Raw genomic sequence first — 20,100 nt, 5'->3', positions numbered from 1 at the left:
AGAATTATAACATTCATAAACCAGTCGGAGAACACTTCAATCTCTCTGGTCACTCGATCTCTGTCCTAAAAGTTGCAATATTACAACAAAAAGACTTCAAAAACAGACTCCAACGAGAGGCTGCTGAATTGGAATTAATTTGCAAACTGGATACAATTATTTTAGGCTTGAATAGAGACTGGGAGTGGATGAGTCATTACACAAGGTAAAACTATTTCCCTATGTTTATCTCCCCCCCCCCCCCCCCTTCCTCAGACATTCTTCTTAACTGCTGGAAAGGGCCCACCTTGATTATCACTACAAAAGGTTTTCTTTAGCCCTCCCCTCCCCACCCCACCCCCGCGCTCTCCTGCTGGTAATAGCTCATCTTAAGTGATCACTCTCCTTACAGTGTGCATGAAAAACACCCATTGTTTCATGTTCTGTGTGTATATCAATCTCCTCACTGCATTTTCCACTGAATGCATCCGATGAAGTGAGCTGTAGCTTACGAAAGTTTATGCTCAAATAAATTGGTTAGTCTCTCTGGTGCCAAAAGTCCTCCTTTTCTTTCTGCGAATACAGACGAACACGGCTGCCACTCTGAAACCATTCCCTTCTCTGAGCCTCTTTCCCTCTCCCACCTTGGGTCTGCCTTGGGCAGGCCTGGCTCGTGGCTGGGACTGCTGTCCTAAAGTTCTTCCTCTGTAATCTGTTGCCTTTCAAGTCCATTAAACGCCCCCTGAGGGTTTTGTGGCACAGAAGATCCTAAGCTCCTGTCTCCACCTCGCTCCTCGCTCCGGTCCCCTCTCCCTCCTCCCCTCTCTGGGCTAACCAGCCCCTGGCTCTCCAGCCTCACTCCCGAGGACCGTCTGTCCTGCCTGCTCATCCTTCTCCTGCCCCAGCCCTGCCCCCGGGCCTCCCTGCGCCTGCCAGGCTAGGGGGAGATTCGTAGCTCTTCAAGCCACAAAGCACCGCTGGGATCATCGTGTCTGACCTCCCCTGGAACACGGGTCCGAGACCTGCCCGGAATGAATTCCTGCTTCGGCCGGAGCGGATCTGTCGGCAACAGGGACAGCCTGGAACAAAGGTACCAGCTCCCCGCCCCTCATGAATATTCAACAGGGGGAGGGGCGGGGGCGGAAACCTCCAGCCCGCCCCACGCAACCAGCCCCCCCGGGGCATGGCCAAGGGAGACTCCATTTCCCAGAGACCTTGGCCAAGTGGGCCGCGCTGAAAGCCGCCCCCGCCCCCGCCCCGTCCGAAAGTCGCTCCCGCCCCCGCCCGAGTGCTGGGGACGCTGGCCCCGGGGGCAGGTGCGGCGCGGGGTGCCCGCCCCGGTGGCTCCCGGCGGGGCTGGAGGAGGCTCCCGCGGGGCGGGGGGCTCCCGGCGGACGGGCAGAGGCAGCGCTGCGGGACGCGCCGCAGGAGAATTGCCAGGATCTCCCGGGCTCCGAGGACGGGGAGACCCCGAGAGGCGCCCACCCAGGTGAGGGGTGAGCGACACCGGCTCGGAGACCGTCCGGGCGGGAAGGGACCAGCCGGGAGCCCCCAGTTCTGTCTCCTGCCAGCATCGTCCCCGGCAGGTCCCTGTCCTCAGGGCAGGTGTCACTCCCGGATCCCCCCGGCAGGAGCCCTCCCCTCCCCCAGCCTTTCCCTGGGGCCTCAGCTGGGCTGTTGGGGCAGCCCCGGCCCCCCTCTCCCCTCAGGGAAGGGTTTGGGGGATTCGCGTCCTGCCCATCAGGTTTTCTGCTCAGCGACAAACCCCTTTGCTGCCCCCCCCCCCTTCACCCGGGCGCAGGGACCGAGCCCCACCTGGATTCTCTCTCTCTCTCCCAGCAGGTGCCGGGATGGCGAGTGGGAACTTTGAGGAGATCCCCCAGCGGGAAGGGACTGTGGGAGCGGAGCTGCCCAGGACCTCCCAGAGCCCCAAGCCGGAGGATACTGATGAGGCTCTCCATTGCCATTCTGCCCCCCCGGCAGGGAAACTGAGTCAATCCAGAGCTGGTGTCGAAGCTGAATATGACATGGTGTCTCGGGGAACCCAGGCCAGGGAGAGAGCGAATACGTGCCCCGACTGTGGGAAAAGCTTCCCTTGGAGCTCCCGGCTCCTCCGACACCGGAGATCCCACACCGGGGAACGCCCCTACCAGTGCCCTGACTGTGGGAAGGGCTTCATCGAGAGCTCGGGCCTGATCCAGCACCAGCGGACTCACACCGGGGAGCGCCCTTTCAGCTGCGGCGTGTGTGGGAAGAGTTTTGGCCTGAGCTCCCACCTGATCTGCCACCAGCAAACCCACACGGGGGAGCGCCCCTACCAGTGCCCCGACTGCGGGAGGGGCTTCCTGCGGCGCTCCCAGCTCACCCTGCACTGCCGGACCCACACGGGAGAGAGACCCTACAAATGCCCTGAGTGCGGGAAGGGCTTCAGCGAGATCCGCAACCTGAACCGGCACCAGCGCACCCACACGGGGGAGCGGCCCTACAAATGCCCTGAGTGCGGGAAGGGCTTTGCTCAGAGCTGCCACCTCCTGCAGCACCAGCGAACCCACACGGGGGAGCGGCCCTACAGGTGCCCCTGCGGGAGGGGCTTTGTCCGCAGCTCCCAGCTGATCCGGCACCAGTCGGTTCACACAGGGGAGAAACCATACAAATGTCCCATCTGCAGAAAATGCTTCACTCAGGCATCCACGCTGGCCAGCCACCTGCGGATCCACACTGGGGAGAGACCCTTCAAATGCCTCTAGTGCGGGAAGAGCTTTGTTTGGAGCTCGCACCATATTACGCACCGGAGAACCCATATAGCATAGAATGCCATGCATGCCTCCCCCTACACGTCCCAGCCCTGGGGTGTGTATTAGCCAAGGTTCATCCCTTATAACGCCCCATAAAACCCATACATGTGTCTCCCTTTGTACGTGCTCCCTCCTGTGCAGGGGTACAGCTAAGGCGAGCTAAATAGTTTTAGGGACCTCACTTATTTCAAATAACCCCTTGGATTTAATCCCTTGATTTCTAGCCAAACTCCTAGTGCCTTTTTGATGCACGGAGTGGGGGGGGTGTTCAGAGATAACCACGGGGTTCAGATGCCCCCTTTATTAATTTTAATGGGGATTGGATCGCCCCATCCCTTAGGCAGAAAAGGTGGCAATAAGGCATACATTTTTAACAGAGTAATTAACCACTGGAACAATTTACCATGGGTCATGGTGGATTCTCCATCCCTGGCAATTTTTAAATCAGGAGTGGAGGCTTTCCTTCAAGCTCTGCTCTAGGAATTATTTGGAGGGAGTTCTCTGGCCTGTGCTATACAGGAGGTCAGACTAGATCAGTGGTTTTCAAGCTGTTTGTTGTGATCCAGTACTGGGTCGCGGAATGTCAGACACTGGGTCGTGACGGCTCTAATCAGCACCGCCGACCGTGCTGTTAATAGTCCCATCGGCGGTGCTGCCCGGCTAAGGCAGGCTAGACAGTATCTGCTCTGACACCGCACTGTGCCCCGGAATGGCCAGCAGCAGGTCCAGCTCCTAGGTCGGGGGGCCATGGGGCTCCGTGCGCTGCCCCGAGCACCAGCTCCGCACTCCCATTGGCTGTTTCCCAGCCAATGGGAGCGGGGGGCGGTGCCTGCGGGTGACAGCCACGCAGAACTTCTTGCGTGCCTCCACCTAGGAGCCAGATCTGCTGCTGGCCGCTTCCAGGGCACGGCGCTGTGCCGGGACAGGCAGGAAGTCTGCCTTGGCACCCCCGCTCCGCTGCTAACCAGGAGCCATCCGAGGTAAGCCTGTGCCCCAATCCCCTGCCCTAGCCTGAGCCCTCCCCCAAACCTGGAGCTTCCTCCTGCACCCCAAAAGCCTCATCCCTGGCACCACCCTAGAGCCTGCACCCCCAGCCCAGAGCCCTGCCCCCATCCTGCACCCTGAACCCCTCATTCCAGGCCCACCCCACAGCCCTCACCCCTGCACCTCAACCCCCAGCCCTGAGCCCCTCCCACACCCAAACCCCTCATCCCCAGCTCCAGTGGGCATCAACAATTTTTTTCAACTGGGTGGCCAGAAAAAAAGTTTAAAAACCACTGGACTAGATGATCACAAGGGTCCCTTCTGACCTTGGACTCTATGAATCTAGGCACCTTTCGATGTCTGATCCCCACACATTGTAATGTGGAGCGCGTTTCCAAAGCCCTGGGGCTCCAGGGAGAATCTCAGCTCTGTATCCGCTGAACAGACTGTAAAGTCTTTGAGGTAGGGACTTCCTCCACGGTCAGTACTCCTTGACCAACAAGGGACACGGATCACAACCTCTGTGTTCTACCAGGCTGCATGTAATAAAGACAACCTTCACAGGTGACAGTTTGGAAGTCAGTGTTGTCGTTATGGAGGTATTGAAAGGAAGGGTTGTGTTGGGGGTGAGTGTAGTTATTGGGGAGGCCTTAGAGGTTTGGATAATGAATTGGGGCTGGGTTTAGTTCCATTCTCAGGGCCCTGGCTTCTGGAGTTGCAAGTTTTTATTAGAATCCCCGTTTTCATTAAAAACAAAACCGCTAACACTCAAGGTTGCAAAGAAAAGTTTCAAAATGTCTCTTGGCTGTGAGCTGAACTCATCACTCAGAGGTGGGAACTTTCCCAAATGGAACCAATGCTGCCTGAGTCTGCAGAGAGCCTGAGCCTATTGCTCAGAGAGGTGTGAACTGCCCTGATTGTAATCAGTGCAGCAATGCTGCCTGAGTCTACAAAGAGCCTGAGCCGAACACTCTCTGAAGGGGTGGGGGAAGTGCCCTCTGCATCTTAGCTCTGAAACCTGTTACTCTGGTAACAGGACAGGACACAGAGGCAGAGAGGAAAGCCCCAAGGCCCCAGACACAGATTTTGTTGCTGGGTTGGATTGGAGCTGAGTTCCCAGCCAGCCTGTGATGGGGTTGCCGCACTATGCAACAAGAGGTTAAGGGATTATTTTGGGCTCAGCCAGCTCTGCCCTGCCCCACCTGCAGCAAATGCTCCATCTGCTGGAGGAATTAAGAGACAGGGAATCCGCTCCTTTGGGTTGTAGAGGGAGAGGTGAGAAAACCTGCATAGTGCAGTGGGAAGCCTGAAGGCTGTGATAGCTGCCCGGAAAGGAGGACCCACCCAGAGAGGGACGTATCCTTTGGACATTGGTAACCCCCTCTTATTTATTGTGGTTTGGCTTTCCCCACCAGGGGAAAGCCTTGAACTAATCTGACCCAGAGGGATGAGGGGAGGAAGAGGCCCAGGGAGCACAGCTTTGGTTGCCAGCCTACTGGTAGCCCAAAGAGCCCTGGGTCAGAGCTTGGTAGAGTGGGAGGACCTGGGCTCCCCGTCCCCCAAGCCCATGGCAGTCAGGGGTTGTGACTCTGACCACTAAGCCATGCTCCCCAACCAGATCTTGAGTCAGGACCATTACACAGCCCCATGGAAGGCAGGGAACAGTGGTGTGGGGAGACCGTGGAAGGGAGGGGGCCATAGCAGAGGGAGGGGAATGGGAAGTGTGCTGTTCGGATATAGATATTCAGGCCTGTCTGTAAAGGTCTGTGCTCTAAGAATTTAGGTGTATTCTTATCACTTGGCTAGTTCTAGAGGTATAAAAGAAAGAATCAAAATCACTGTCTGTTGGTGTAAGGGCCTTCTCGCTGTGACAGTCTGAGGCCCTGTTCTTAGGCTACGGCCTTTGGCTAAGCAACAGAGGCAGCCATAAGCTGGGAAGCGACTGATCACATCCTCCCATTGCAAACTAGCCACATTGAAATAAGGTGCTATTGGGCTGTTAGGAATACAATCCTGTCCTGATAATGCTTATCACCTCCAGAGAAAGGGAAGTGCCTAGAAGATGTAAAAGGAAACTTAGGTTGATAGCATCCTGTCTGGCAAGAACTCACTTATCAATAGCTGGGATGTGAAATCCTCACTTCTGTATTGTTTTGTCATTATAGTTCCCACTTTGCTATTGTTTGTCTGTATAATCTCTGTCTGGTTCTGTGATTGTTCCTGTCTGCTGTATAATGAATTTTGCTGGGTGTAAACTAGTTAAGGTGGTGGGACATAATTGGTTACATAATCACGTTACAATATGTTAGGATTGGTTAGTTAAATTTCAGGAAAATGATTGGTGAAAGTATAGCTAAGCAGAACTGAAGTTCTACTATATAGCCTGAAGTCAATCAGGGAGTGAGTGGGTGGGTGTGAGGAGGGGAAATGGGAACAGGGAATGGGGGTGGGGAAATTGGAATCATGTTTGGCTAAGGGCAGGAATGGGAACAGGGACACAGGTGTAAGGCTCTGTGGTGTCAGAGCTGGGAAGGAGGATACTAAGGAAGGAAATTGGAATCATGCTTGCTGGAAGTTCACCCCAATAAACATTGAATTGTTTGCACCTTTGGCCTTCGGGTATTGTTGCTCTCTTGTCATGCGAGAAGGACCAGGGAAGTAAGTGGGTGAAGGAATAAGCCCCCTAACATCTTGGTGCTGGTGACTCGGATGCATCGCATTGGATAGGTGAGTGGCAGCCTGTAAGTCCCCCTCCCCAACAGTCTGCGCAGCTGCTTGGAGGGGGTATTGCGAACTCTCTTGATAGTAGTTGCCAGTTCTGTCAAGCCAGGGTAAAGGATTTTTTGGATAAATGGATAAGGAAGAACCAGGGCCCATACCACGTGCAGGGGTCAACCTGGGATGAGATTAACAAGGAAATGGAGGAAGCGTTAGGGGACCCAGAGGGATGGGGGGTGGCTGAGGAGCCCACCCTCCTTGGCATACGGTAGTGGAAGAAGGTCCCTGCCCATGGGGACTGAATGCCTTCCGGGGAAAGGAGGCTCTTCAGTCCACTTGTGAGAGGTTTGAAGTAAGGGCAGCATTATGGGAAGCTGCCAGGAATCTTTCAACTTTGGTGCTGCTTCAGCAAGGGCTGCTGAAGGGTTGTAAATTAGTTAGGGATGGTTAAAGATGATTTGGCACAGCAGGGTTTAAAGTCAAAAGCAGAGTTAACAGACAATCTTTAGAGACTGGAGCTGGGACTTGCTCCTGGGGGAGTGGAGAGAAAGAAGGGGCGGGGGGGGGGAGTGGCAGGGTTTGCAGGAGCAGGTAACAACCCCCACTCTTCTCCCAGAGCCAGAATGAGAACCTGAGGATAAGGGTTCCCAACTGTTTCAACCCAGGGAGCGTACTCTTGGATCAAAGCTAACTATGTCCTTTTCTTCTTTTCCTCAGTTTACTTAATTTGCTGCTGGTAGCCTATACTTTAAACTGACCTGGCAGGCTTAATTGGTTTCTTTCCACCTCTCCCCCTGCCTTTCCACACTTTTGTTTTTCTGAAGTTTTAATGGAGGGTACTTCGGATACTTATGTGAGATGTCAAGAAGGAAGATTTTGTTTAATGATAAAACCCAGTTCTATAAATGTAACTGTATGTGCAACTCTGCAGTCACATTGGATGGAAGCTTGGTAATTAAATTATCCAAGGGGGTCAGGTAAAGTGGCTACTACCACCACTAGGCTTCTGTCCCCAGAAACCTTTACAGTTATTCTGAGGGAAAATGGGCCCTTTTCCCACAGAAATAGTCTATAAGGGACTGCTGCAGGCACAGAGAGAATCTGATCAAAATTATTTGACTATTGGGTAATGTAATCAAAATCACTAAAGGATGTAGGGGGTTTCTATTGGAACTTAACTTGGCTGCTCCTGGTTGTCTAGTTGTACAAGATGAAAGTGTAATTGGGGTACAGTTGTGTAAAAGAGTAATCACAGTGCAAGAAATGTTAGCCAAAAAGGAATTTTGTGTGTGCGCACAAGGAAAAGGGGAGGAATGATGGGAACACTGAGCCTTGGGGTGGCTCTGGGGGATCAGATTGTTGCTTTGGTGGGTGTGCATGAAAACTCTGTGGGCATGGGAGGCAGTTACACCTTGTGTAACATTAATATGGCTAACATATTATGAAGGTTAAACTATCTGGAAGGAATGTGCATTTTCCCAGGATGTGTACAGTGCTAAAATCTGAAGCTATGTCTCAGCTATTACCTGAGAATAAACTTAAAGCTTGGTACAGCAGAGAAACTATTGCAAACATGGCCTGTTGTACAAGAGGGGAAACTGAGGTATACAACCTCATGAATTTCATAAATGACCAGCAAGTGGGGTAATTCACTAGCCTGACTATAGAACAAAATAAGGACAGCCTGGAGGTAATTCTTCTGTTTTTCCTGCAATTAACAAGGAAATTTGTAAAAGAAAGTGATATTATTATTAAGCAATAATCTGTCCCCACCAGGGGGGTGGAAATTATTTCTTTTGTTTTTCAGACACTCTACAAGCTGGTGCCAGCGGGGAAAATAACTCAGAATATCATGGATCTGTGTTTTGTGTTTGTCTGTGTTGTTTGTCTTGTTGCTAGCATTGCTGTGCTTCAATGAACAAAAAATCTCATGATATGGTTGGGGATGGCTTCAGAAGGCTGACCTTGGGGGGCAGATGTGTATGGGAATGCAAAATGCTCAACTAGGAGGCCAGCACCTGTGTAATAGCTACCGTGGTACCTGGAAATGGAATGGCAGCTCAGGTGGTTCCCACGAGCCGTATGGAATAATGAGAAGGGGAGGAGCTCACTGGGAATCAATGGAGGTGTGTAAAATAGTGTAAATCAACAGAAGATGTTTAGATGTGCCCCTCTCCTGTGACTATGGAGGAGCAGGATCAATGGTCTATGCAAGGGGTGGACAATTGGGTGTACTGTGTATAATTTGTTTTGCTGGGAATGTACATATTACTGGGGGCACAATTACACCAGCCCATAACCAAACTACACCCATCTATACGCTGCTATCTGGACTTTGGTGCACAAATGGATCTGTGAATCTTATTGCTGTGAATAATCAAACTAGGGCATACTGCCTGATTCCATAACAAGTGGTCAGGCTGGTTTGGACAATATCACATTTCTCTGTGAACGTTCAATGGACTTATGATATGGACAAAAGCAAGCAAAACCTGCAGGGGCAGCTTGTTGCAACTGCCAGCAACTGGATACATAAGATCGTGACCCTGTCAAAGGAGGAAAGGCAGTGTTTTGGGGGTGTCTCGGATGTTGGACCATACTGCAGTGGTCAGGACTTGGTGTTGCTGTGGATTTTGTATTGTTAACTGTACTTGTGTTACATTGCATATGGAGATAACCTATAAGTAATAAGCCCTCCAAACCCCGCAGTGTACTAGACAACCTGGACACAACCTTCTCTGGCCCACTCTAATGGGAAGTCCGGAACACTAATTGGAATAGGTGTGGTATGCCCGGATGAGAGAAGGTGCAGGGCACTATACTACACAAGGGGCAGTGGGACAAATGGACTATTGACACCGTCCACCTTGATGCCTGGCCCTATCAGGAAATGTGTCGCCATATGTCCTATGCTTTTCCAGGGATACCTGGGCAGGAGGATCCCAAAAGGAAAAAAAAAAAGGGGGTGGAGTGTTAGGATACAGATATTCAGGCCTATCTGTAAAGGCCTCTACGCTAAGAATTTAGGTGTATTCTTATCACTTGGCTAGTTAGAGAGATATAAAAGAGAGAATCAAAATCACTGTCTGCGGGTGTAAGGTCTTTCTCTTACTGTGACAGTCTGAGGCCCTGTTCTTAGGCTAAGGCCTTTGGCCAAGCAGCAGAGGCAGCCATAAGCTGGGAAGCGACCGGTCACCTCCTCACATTCCAAACTAGTCACATTGAAAGAAGGTGCTATTGGGCTGTTAGGAATACAATCCTGTCCTGATAGTGCCTGTCACCTCCAGAGAAAGGGAAGTGCCTAAAAGATGTAAAAGAAAACTTAGTTTGATAGCATCCTGTCTGGCAAGAACTCACTTATCAATAGCTGGGATGTGAAATCCTCACTTCTGTATTGTTCTGTCATTATAGTTCCCACTTTGCTATTGTTTGTCTGTATAATCTCTGTCTGGTTCTGTGATTGTTTCTGTCTGCTGTATAATTAATTTTGCTGGGTGTAAACTAATTAAGGTGGTGGGATATAATGGGTTAAATAATCACGTTACAATATGTTAGGATTGGTTAGTTAAATTTCAGGAAAATGATTGACTTCAGGCTATATAGTAGAACTTCAGTTCTGCTTAGCTATACTTTCACCAATCAGGGAGTGAGTGGGTGGGTGTGAGGAGGGGAAATGGGAACAGGGACTGAGGGTGAGGAAATTGGAATCATGTTTGGCTAAGGGCAGGAATGGGAACAGGGACACAGGTGTAAGGCTCTGTGGTGTCAGAGCTGGGAAGGGGGACACTAAGGAAGGAAACTGGAATCATGCTTGCCGGAAGTTCACCCCAATAAACATTGAATTGTTTGCACCTTTGGCCTTCGGGTATTGTTGCTCTCTGGTCATGCGAGAAGGATTAGGGAAGTAAGCAGGTGAAGGAATAAGCCCCTAACATGTGCTCCCAGTGGGGTGTACCTATGGCCATGGATTGCTTTAATTCAGCCCAGGGAAGGATGCAGAGAAGAGGAACCATGGACTGACCCAAGGGAGGATCATGGTCGGAGCCACCCTCTTCCAGGCTAGAGTGGGGTGGATCACAACTCCCCTGGATGAATATGAATGGAGGGGCAAGGCAAAAGGATCAGTAAAGAGAGAGCCAACCCTGCTCATGCTGCCTTGCAAAGGCAGACTCCATTTCCCAGAGGCCCTTGCAAAGGGGGCGTGCACAAAAAACAGGACAGGACCCCAGCCCCGTCCATTCCCACTCTTCTTAGTTCCTGCTGGGGACTGGGACAGTGTTGTGGGGTCCCTTGGGGTTCCAGGTGCTGTGGGGAGAGATTGGCCATGTGTTTCTCCCGGGAGGAGTGGGGGCTCACGGCGGAAGGGCAGAGGCAGCTCTACAGGGACATCTTGCAGGAGAATTATCAGACTCTGATCTCGCTGGGTGAAGCACCGCTGCCCCTTGGGCATCAGGAGCTGGTGGGGGTCTGACATACTCATAACTGACTGCCAGCCTCCCTGCTCTAACCCGCTAGACCCCACTCACCTCCCAGAGCTGGGCTAGAATCCAAGAGTCTGGGCTCCCAGCCCCTCTTCTACGTGTAAAAAGAAAAGGAGGACTTGTGGCACCTTAGAGACTAACCAATTTATTTGAGCATGAGCTTTCGTGAGCTACAGCTCACTTCATCGGATGCTGTGGAAACTGCAGCAGACTTTATATACACACAGAGAATATGAAACAATACCTCCTCCCACCCCACTGTCCTGCTGGTAATAGCTTATCTAAAGTGATCATCAAGTTGGGCCATTTCCAGCACAAATCCAGGTTTTCTCACCCTCCACCCCCCCACACAAATTCACTCTCCTGCTGGTGATAGCCCATCCAAAGTGACAACTCTTTACACAATGTGCATGATAATCAAGTTGGGCTATTTCCTGCACAAATCCAGGTTCTCTCACCCCCTCACCCCCCTCCCAAAAACCACACACACAAACTCACTATCCTCCTGGTAATAGCTCATCCAAAGTGACCACTCTCCCTACAATGTGCATGATAATCAAGGTGGGCCATTTCCAGCTCAAATCCAGATTTTCTCACCCCCCCACCCCCATACACACACAAACTCACTCTCCTGCTGGTAATAGCTCATCCAAACTGACCACTCTCCAAGTTTAAATCCAAGTTAAACCAGAACATCTGGGGGGGGGGTAGGAAAAAACAAGGGGAAATAGGCTACCTTGCATAATGACTTAGCCACTCCCAGTCTCTATTTAAGCCTAAATTAATAGTATCCAATTTGCAAATAAATTCCAATTCAGCAGTTTCTCGCTGGAGTCTGGATTTGAAGTTTTTTTGTTTTAAGATAGCGACCTTCATGTCTGTGATTGCGTGACCAGAGAGATTGAAGTGTTCTCCGACTGGTTTATGAATGTTATAATTCTTGACATCTGATTTGTGTCCATTTATTCTTTTACGTAGAGACTGTCCAGTTTGACTAATGTAAATGGCAGAGGGGCATTGCTGGCACATGATGGCATATATCACATTGGTGGATGTGCAGGTGAACGAGCCTCTGATAGTGTGGCTGATGTTATTAGGCCCTGTGATGGTGTCCCCTGAATAGATATGTGGGCACAGTTGGCAACGTGCTTTGTTGCAAGGATAAGTTCCTGGGTTAGTGGTTCTGTTGTGTGGTATGTGGTTGTTGGTGAGTATTTGCTTTAGCTTGCGGGGCTGTCTGTAGGCAAGGACTGGCCTGTCTCCCAAGATTTGTGAGAGTGTTGGGTCATCCTTTAGGATAGGTTGTAGATCCTTAATAATGCGTTGGAGGGGTTTTAGTTGGGGGCTGAAGGTGACGGCTAGTGGCGTTCTGTTATTTTCTTTGTTAGGCCTGTCCTGTAGTAGGTAACTTCTGGGAACTCTTCTGGCTCTATCAATCTGTTTCTTTACTTCCGCAGGTGGGTACTGTAGTTGTAAGAAAGCTTGACAGAGATCTTGTAGGTGTTTGTCTCTGTCTGAGGGGTTGGAGCAAATGCGGTTGTATCGCAGAGCTTGGCTGTAGACGATGGATCGTGTGGTGTGGTCAGGGTGAAAGCTGGAGGCATGCAGGTAGGAATAGCGGTCAGTAGGTTTCCAGTATAGGGTGGTGTTTATGTGACCATTGTTTATTAGCACTGTAGTGTCCAGGAAGTGGATCTCTTGTGTGGACTGGACCAGGCTGAGGTTGATGGTGGGATGGAAATTGTTGAAATCATGGTGGAATTCCTCAAGGGCTTCTTTTCCATGGGTCCAGATGATGAAGATGTCATCAATATAGCGCAAGTAGAGTAGGGGCTTTAGGGGACGAGAGCTGAGGAAGCGTTGTTCTAAATCAGCCATAAAAATGTTGGCATACTGTGGGGCCATGCGGGTACCCATAGCAGTGCCGCTGATCTGAAGGTATACATTGTCCCCAAATGTAAAATAGTTATGGGTAAGGACAAAGTCACAAAGTTCAGCCACCAGGTTAGCCGTGACATTATCGGGGATAGTGTTCTTGACGGCTTGTAGTCCATCTTTGTGTGGAATGTTGGTGTAGAGGGCTTCTACATCCATAGTGGCCAGGATGGTGTTATCAGGAAGATCACCGATGGACTGAAGTTTCCTCAGGAAGTCAGTGGTGTCTCGAAGGTAGCTGGGAGTGCTGGTAGCGTAGGGCCTGAGGAGGAAGTCTACATAGCCAGACAATCCTGCTGTCAGGGTGCCAATGCCTGAGATGATGGGGCGCCCAGGATTTCCAGGTTTATGGATCTTGGGTAGTAGATAGAATATCCCAGGTCGGGGTTCCAGGGGTGTGTCTGTGCGGATTTGATCTTGTGCTTTTTCAGGGAGTTTCTTGAGCAAATGCTGTAGTTGCTTTTGGTAACTCTCAGTGGGATCATAGGGTAATGGCTTGTAGAAAGTGGTGTAGGAGAGCTGCCGAGCAGCCTCTTGTTCATATTCCAACCTATTCATGATGACAACAGCACCTCCTTTGTCAGCCTTTTTGATTATGATGTCAGAGTTGTTTCTGAGGCTGTGGATGGCATTGTGTTCCGCATGACTGAGGTTATGGGGCAAGTGATGCTGCTTTTCCACAATTTCAGCCCGTGCACGTCGGCGGAAGCACTCTATGTAGAAGTCCAGTCTGCTGTTTCGACCTTCAGGAGGAGTCCACCTAGAATCCCTCTTTCTGTAGTGTTGGTAGGGAGACCTCTGTGGATTAGTATGTTGTTCAGAGGTATTTTGGAAATATTCCTTGAGACGGAGACGTCGAAAATAGGATTCTAGGTCACCACAGAACTGTATCATGTTCGTGGGGGTGGAGGGGCAGAAGGAGAGGCCCCGAGAGAGAACAGCTGCTTCTGCTGGGCTGAGAGTATAGTTGGATAGATTAACAATATTGCTGGGTGGGTTGAGGGAACCATTGCTGTGGCCCCTTGTAGCATGTAGTAGTTTAGAAAGTTTAGTGTCCTTTTTCTTTTGTAGAGAAGCAAAGTGTGCGTTGTAAATGGCTTGTCTAGTTTTAGTAAAATCCAGCCACGAGGAAGTTTGTGTGGAAGGTTGGTTTTTTATGAGAGTATCCATTTTTGAGAGCTCATTCTTAATCTTTCCCTGTTTGCTGTAGAGGATGTTGATCAGGTGGTTCCGCAGTTTCTTTGAGAGCGTGTGGCACAAGCTGTCAGCATAGTCTGTGTGGTATGTAGATTGTAATGGATTTTTTACCTTCAGTCCTACGTGTGTGTGTGTGATGAGAAGTAAGCTTAAGGATCAATTTCCTATTCATGCACAAATGCATCATCATGGCAACAAAGATCACATCCCTATGACTTGTTACTAGGCGTACTACTGTAGCACCTGGAGGGTTGTTGTCCAACGCATGACTGAGATTGCCCTGTGTACCTGCCCAATGGAGGTGGACTTGGGACTCCAGGGTCCTGAACTGTATTCCTGGCTCTGCCACTCACCCACTGTGTGACCTTGCCCTAGTCAGTTTCCCCTCCCTCTATTTAGATCATAAGCTCGTCCTGTTAGGGATGGTCTCACTGTTTCTGCACAATGCTTAGCACGTGGGATTGGAGCCTTTTGGTGCTACATAAGACAATTTTGCTGCTCTTTTCGTTGCCTGGTCTGGCCTGTGCTTTCCTTGGAATCCACTGGCAATGGAGTTTCACTCCTGGAAACTATTTACTTTTAAAAATGTTATTTGGATTGCTCTTAGCACTTCATTGTTTACCTGCATTAACGCTGTGCAGCTGGATTGTGCTATGTGACTGATATTTTAATAGCAATAATCATTCAAAATATTAATAATTGTTAGTCATTTCAGCAATTACACTTCTGTGTTTCTAGTATAGCACTTCCTGTTTCTCCTGCAACATTAGATTTTAATTCTAAATTGGGGAGCCGGGGGGATTTTTTTTTTTATACCCAAGCTTATTCTTTGGGGTCATGTGACTTTTAGGCTGACCGATTTCCTGGTTTCATGTCAAAACTATTTCGGTTTCCTTTGATCCTCCTACGGGGATTGCCCACTGCTACTGTTGTTTTGCCTCTCTAACCAGCACCGTCCTCCTTTTTCGCCTCACTTGTGTGTCAAACTTCGATCCCAAATAGTCATCCCAGGCCAGATTTTTAAGTGTTGAAAATACCTAGATGCTATTGAAAATTCTGCTAGTCCCCTTAATACACTTACAAATCTGGCTCTTAAGGCACTATACTATCTTATATGAAATCCTTTTCAGAAGCCAATTTCTACGGTAATTTTTACTGAATATAGGTATACAAGCCTGAGATAGATTGACAACCACAAGCATTCAAAAATCATGGGTTTTACACCTGAAAATCATGACATTTAAATAAATACATATATTTGGGGGTCTTTTATTTTGTCTTTTTGTTTCTGAGCTTCTAGGGTGCACTAGCTTCATACTTTTTCTGTTTCCTCTCCCAAAGACTGCATCTACCTAAAACAGTTGTACATGCCTTTAACATTCAATACTGTTTTGGACCTCCAGTAACATGTGAGTCTCCCCTCCTGTCATAATTGAAAACGTATTAAAGATCCTTATTTCTGTAAGTAATCCCCCATCCTGCAAACACCGAAGTGCAGACTTCCTTCTTTCTATTACTTTCTTTGTTGCATTGTAGATATGTCAATTTGTAAATATTGATTTTTTAATTGAATTGTATATGCTTCTAATTGCATATTTTAATTGCGTAGCCTTTAAGATGTACGCTACATATTTTGTGACGATACATTCCAGTGACATTCTTCATTCTGACAAATTTACGGTTCTGTGCTGCCAAAATCCGGGATTTTTTAAAGTGAATTAGCCTGATACTCCTTTGCATTGATTGGGCCGGAGCACAGTGCTGACCTCACCTGGTTTGCCGTTTGGTGAAACTAAACGGCCTTGTCACCATTGTGTCTTCACAGGGAGATAGCTAATGCATGTTGGCCATATCACACTCCAAAACCACATCTTTTCCAGACTATGCTGCTGCCTCAGACGTTAAATGAACCATTATTATCCATAGCTTGACCGCTCTGGTACTGCTTGCGTGGCTAGCCCTGCTCCTTCGCCGTCAGAGGTATTTGCGTCTGAATGTTTGCAGCCCCCCATTTGTGTGGGTGTCATGGAAAACCAATGAAAACGTTTTTAAACTGGAGGAAATAACAGGTTTGTCTCCCCTCAATTTCCCTTCCCTTATTAAGATAGTACCATGTGACATTAAAGGTGTGAAACCGATGCACATAAAGTGCCTTAAACCCCTGTGTAGACACTCTCGTTCAGAAGTGAAGTGACCTTAGTTTTGACAACAGCTTTCAGGGCCATCATAGCACTACTAATCATCATACTTAGCCCTTTCTTGAGTGCAGGGCTTACAGTGGACGAGAAGCTGGATATGAGTCAGCAGTGTGCCCTTGTTGCCAAGAAGGCCAATGGCATTTTGGGCTGTATAAGTAGGGGCATTGCTAGCAGATCGAGGGACGTGATCGTTCCCCTCTATTCGACATTGGTGAGGCCTCCTCGGGAGTACTGTGTCCAGTTTTGGGCCCCACACTACAAGAAGGATGTGGAAAAATTGGAAAGAGTCCAGCGAAGGGCAACAAAAATGATTAGGGGGCTGGGGCACATGACTTATGAGGAGAGGCTGAGGAACTGGGATTGTTTAGTCTGCAGAAGAGAAGAATGAGGGGGGATTTGCTGCTTTCAACTACCTGAAAGGGGCTTCTAAAGAGGATGGCTCTAGACTGTTCTCAGTGGTAGCAGATGACAGAACAAGGAGTAATGGTCTCAAGTTGCAGTGGGGGAGGTTTAGTTTGGATATTAGGAAAAACTTTTTCACTAGGAGGGTGGTGAAGCACTGGAATGCATTACCTAGAAAGTGGAAGAATCTCCTTCCTTAGAGGTTTTTAAGGTCAGGCTTGACAAAGCCCTGGCTGGGATGATTTAGGTGGGGATTGGCCCTGCTTTGAGCAGGGGGTTGGACTGGATGACCTCCAGAGGTCCCTTCCAACCCTGATATTCTATGTCTCCGGAGCCACAGATCAGCCACCCCTGGTCTAGGAGCTTGTGTTTAAAAGGTATTCATAAGCTGGATGTACTGTTCCCCCTGTGTTAGGCTAGTTGCAGTGTTCTGTGTACAGTAAATGTTTGTTTACTATAGAAACTTTCTACAAAGGGAAGAGACCGAATACAGAAATATTGCAACCCCTTCCTCTGTTCGCTGGTTTTAGAGGCAACAGCCCGGCCCTGGAGTGCTGTAGCATGCTTTTGCAAATTAGACAAATACCTTTCTTTAGGGGTGTCAGAGGAGCAGCCCTGTTCATCCGTATCCGCAAAAAGAAAAGGAGGACTTGGGGCACCTTAGGGATTACTCTTTTTCTTTATGGGTGTCCCCATTTAAGGCAGAGATTTCCCAGGGATGAAGAGGCACCTCTCACCATCACAAAGGGCTCCTGGGAGATGGGGGGAGGTAGCAAACTTGGGCCGAGCCTAACCCCCCCCCCCCCCGGCCCACCTTGCTACCCCTGGACCAGATGATGAAGGGGGTGGGCAGCAAACTGCGCCAGGGTAGCACAACCCCCCCCCCCCAGGTGAGGGCAGCGGTTTGTAACATTGCACCCTGCGGCGGGGTGGGGGGGGGGAGGATTCAAAGCACCGGGGATCCCCAAGTGTTTTGCAGCAGGGGGGGGCTCAACCCCGCCTGACCGGGGGGGGGGGGGGAAGGCGACCAGGGCCAGGAGGGAGCGTGCCGGCAAGGGAAGGGTTAAGCCGAGGCATTGCCCCGCCCCAGAGCCCATGGGGCCGGGCTGTGATAGCGCCGGGACCTCCCCGGCCCGGCCCGCCCGGGCGCAGGGCCCGTCCCCGGCTGCAGCCCCGGCCGGGCGGGGCGCGGGGGCGGCGCCGCGAGAGAGACTCGCCGCAGCCGAGGCAGGAAATCGCCGCCCGGAGGAAGCGGCCGCGGGGCCGGGGCCGGGGCCGGGGCCGGGGCCGGGGCGGGGGATCGGGGCCCGACTGGGACCGGAGAGACCCCCCCCCCCCCCCAGCCAGCTCCGGGGGTCTGTGCAGCTGAGCCCGGCAGGGTCCCCCCCACCCAGCCCGCCGGGCCTTCGGGGCAGCCCCGGCCCCTGCTCTCCCCCGCGGGAGAGGGGCAGGGGTTGGGGGGTTCGCTGCTGCCCCTCGGGGGTCTCCCTCCCTTTGCCGGGCGCAGGGAAGGGGCCCGGCTGGATCCCGGCAGCCGCCAGGACGCAGGAGGGGAGCCCCCAGGGGCGGTGAGGGGGGGGGGGCACGCCCGGGGAGCCCCCATGGGCGACGCTCTGACCATCTGCCCCGACTGCGGGAAGAGCTTCCGCCAGCACTCGTACCTGGTCACCCACCGGCGCGTCCACACCGGGGAGCGGCCCTACAGCTGCGCCCAGTGCGGCCGGGGCTTCTCCCAGCGCTCCAGCCTCGTCCGGCACCGCCGCACCCACACGGGCGAGAGGCCCTACCGGTGCCCCGACTGCGGCAAGGCCTTCGCCCTCAGCGCCTCCCTCCTGGCCCACCAGCGCACCCACACCGGGGAGCGCCCCTACGGCTGCGCCCAGTGCGGACGGGGGTTCAGCCAGCGCTCGGCTCTGGTCACCCACCAGCGCACCCACACCGGGGAGAGACCCTACCAGTGCCCCGACTGCGGGAAGAGCTTTGCCATCCGCTCCCACTGCACCGCTCACCAGAGGACCCACGGGGATCCAGGCGGGGAGCCCCCCTACCGGTGCCCCCAGTGTGGGGAGGGCTTCCGGCTCCGCACGCGGTTCCTGAATCACCGGCGCAGCCATGCAGGCGGCAAACCCCACCGCTGCCCCGACTGTGGGAAAGGATTCTCCCGCAACTTCCTGCTCAAGACGCACCGGCGGATCCACACCGGGGAGCGGCCCTACCCCTGCCCCGACTGCGGGCGCCGCTTCCGGCAGAGCTCCCACCTCACCCACCACCGGGCCACCCACACCGGGGAGCGGCCCTACCGCTGCAGCCGCTGCGGGGACGCCTTCCCCTGCAGCTCGGAGCTCTACCTGCACTACCGTACCCACACCGGGGAGCGGCCCTACCAGTGCCACGACTGTGGGCGCAGCTACACCACCAACGGCAGCCTGCGGCGGCACCGGGCCAGCCACGGCCTGGGCTAGGGCTGCAGCCGGCTCGGCCCAGGGGCACCCTCCTGGGCAAGGGGCTGCATCTTCCTGCCTCTAGGCATGGCCTTTCTGGCTGTTTGCTGGATGGCTTGTACTGGGGAAGAGAGCTAGGGACGGGTTATAGGGGGCTCGCGGTGATCGTTCCAGGAGAGAGAAGGAACGCAGGGAGGGATCGATGGGTCATACAGGTCTAGAGCTGGGTCATACCTGTTAGACTGTGAAAAGCAGCTCCGCTCCATCTTCCGCTCCTGGTCCCGAAGATGAGGTTTTCAAAATGATCTGAAGTGTGCGTGTATTTTTCCAAGCACCTTGAAATAGAGCGTGAGTGTGTCTGTCTGTTCTTAGATGCAGATCTGTGTTCTGGGGCTCAATAGAACAATCAGCCGACGCACAAATTGTGCCAGCAGGGGGTGCAATGTTGGTAGGCCCTGGTGGCAGCTATCAGGTGACAATGACAGACCTCCTTACCGCCACTTAGGGAGTAGAGAGAGCCGCCGAGAAAGGAAGCAACTGCCAGGAGACTTGGCGGGTCAGAGCTGAGCTGGTTGCAAGCTCCGAGCCCTAGGAGATCAGCCTGGGTTGGAGTCAGCAAGTCAAGAGAAGGAGGTGGGAGCATGACCCTGAGAGGGAGCAGAGGCAGAGATTCTTGGTCACAGAGCCCACTGGAGGGGCAAAGGTGGGGATTGTGCTGCGGGGAAACTGCCGGCTGTTTCTTTTCTGCGGCGTATAGGGAAACAGGGTCCTGTGGGCATTCTTTGTAAATAAACACCATCACACCTGGAATAGACCTGCCTTGTCTCAGCGAGGTGCTGTCCACAGAGGAACAGCCTTGCAAGGCCTTGGCTATTGGCTAAGAGCTCAGGCCGGCAGGTTACAGGGTATGGACACGATACCTTGCCCCAGATTAATCCTGAATCAGTCAGTCCCTTGGGATGAGAGCAGC

At 51.8% G+C, this 20,100-nt stretch overlaps 1 protein-coding gene across 1 annotated transcript; it reads left to right on the top strand.

Annotated features, from left to right (window-relative positions):
- Positions 1–1,266: 1,266 nt before the first annotated feature.
- Positions 1,267–19,435, top strand: LOC144267070 (uncharacterized). The gene is given in 3 exon segments (XM_077820734.1): positions 1,267–1,468; positions 1,819–2,741; positions 18,330–19,435. Coding segments are annotated over 2 exon segments (1,734 nt in total). The 5' UTR covers positions 1,267–1,468; positions 1,819–1,829; the 3' UTR covers positions 19,152–19,435.
- Positions 19,436–20,100: the final 665 nt, after the last annotated feature.

Source organism: Eretmochelys imbricata, chromosome 6, assembly GCF_965152235.1.
Source record: "Eretmochelys imbricata isolate rEreImb1 chromosome 6, rEreImb1.hap1, whole genome shotgun sequence".
Classification (NCBI taxonomy): Eukaryota; Metazoa; Chordata; order Testudines; family Cheloniidae; genus Eretmochelys; species Eretmochelys imbricata.
The sequence above is the reverse complement of the archived record's forward strand: the minus strand, read 5'-3'. Positions and strand labels throughout refer to the sequence as shown.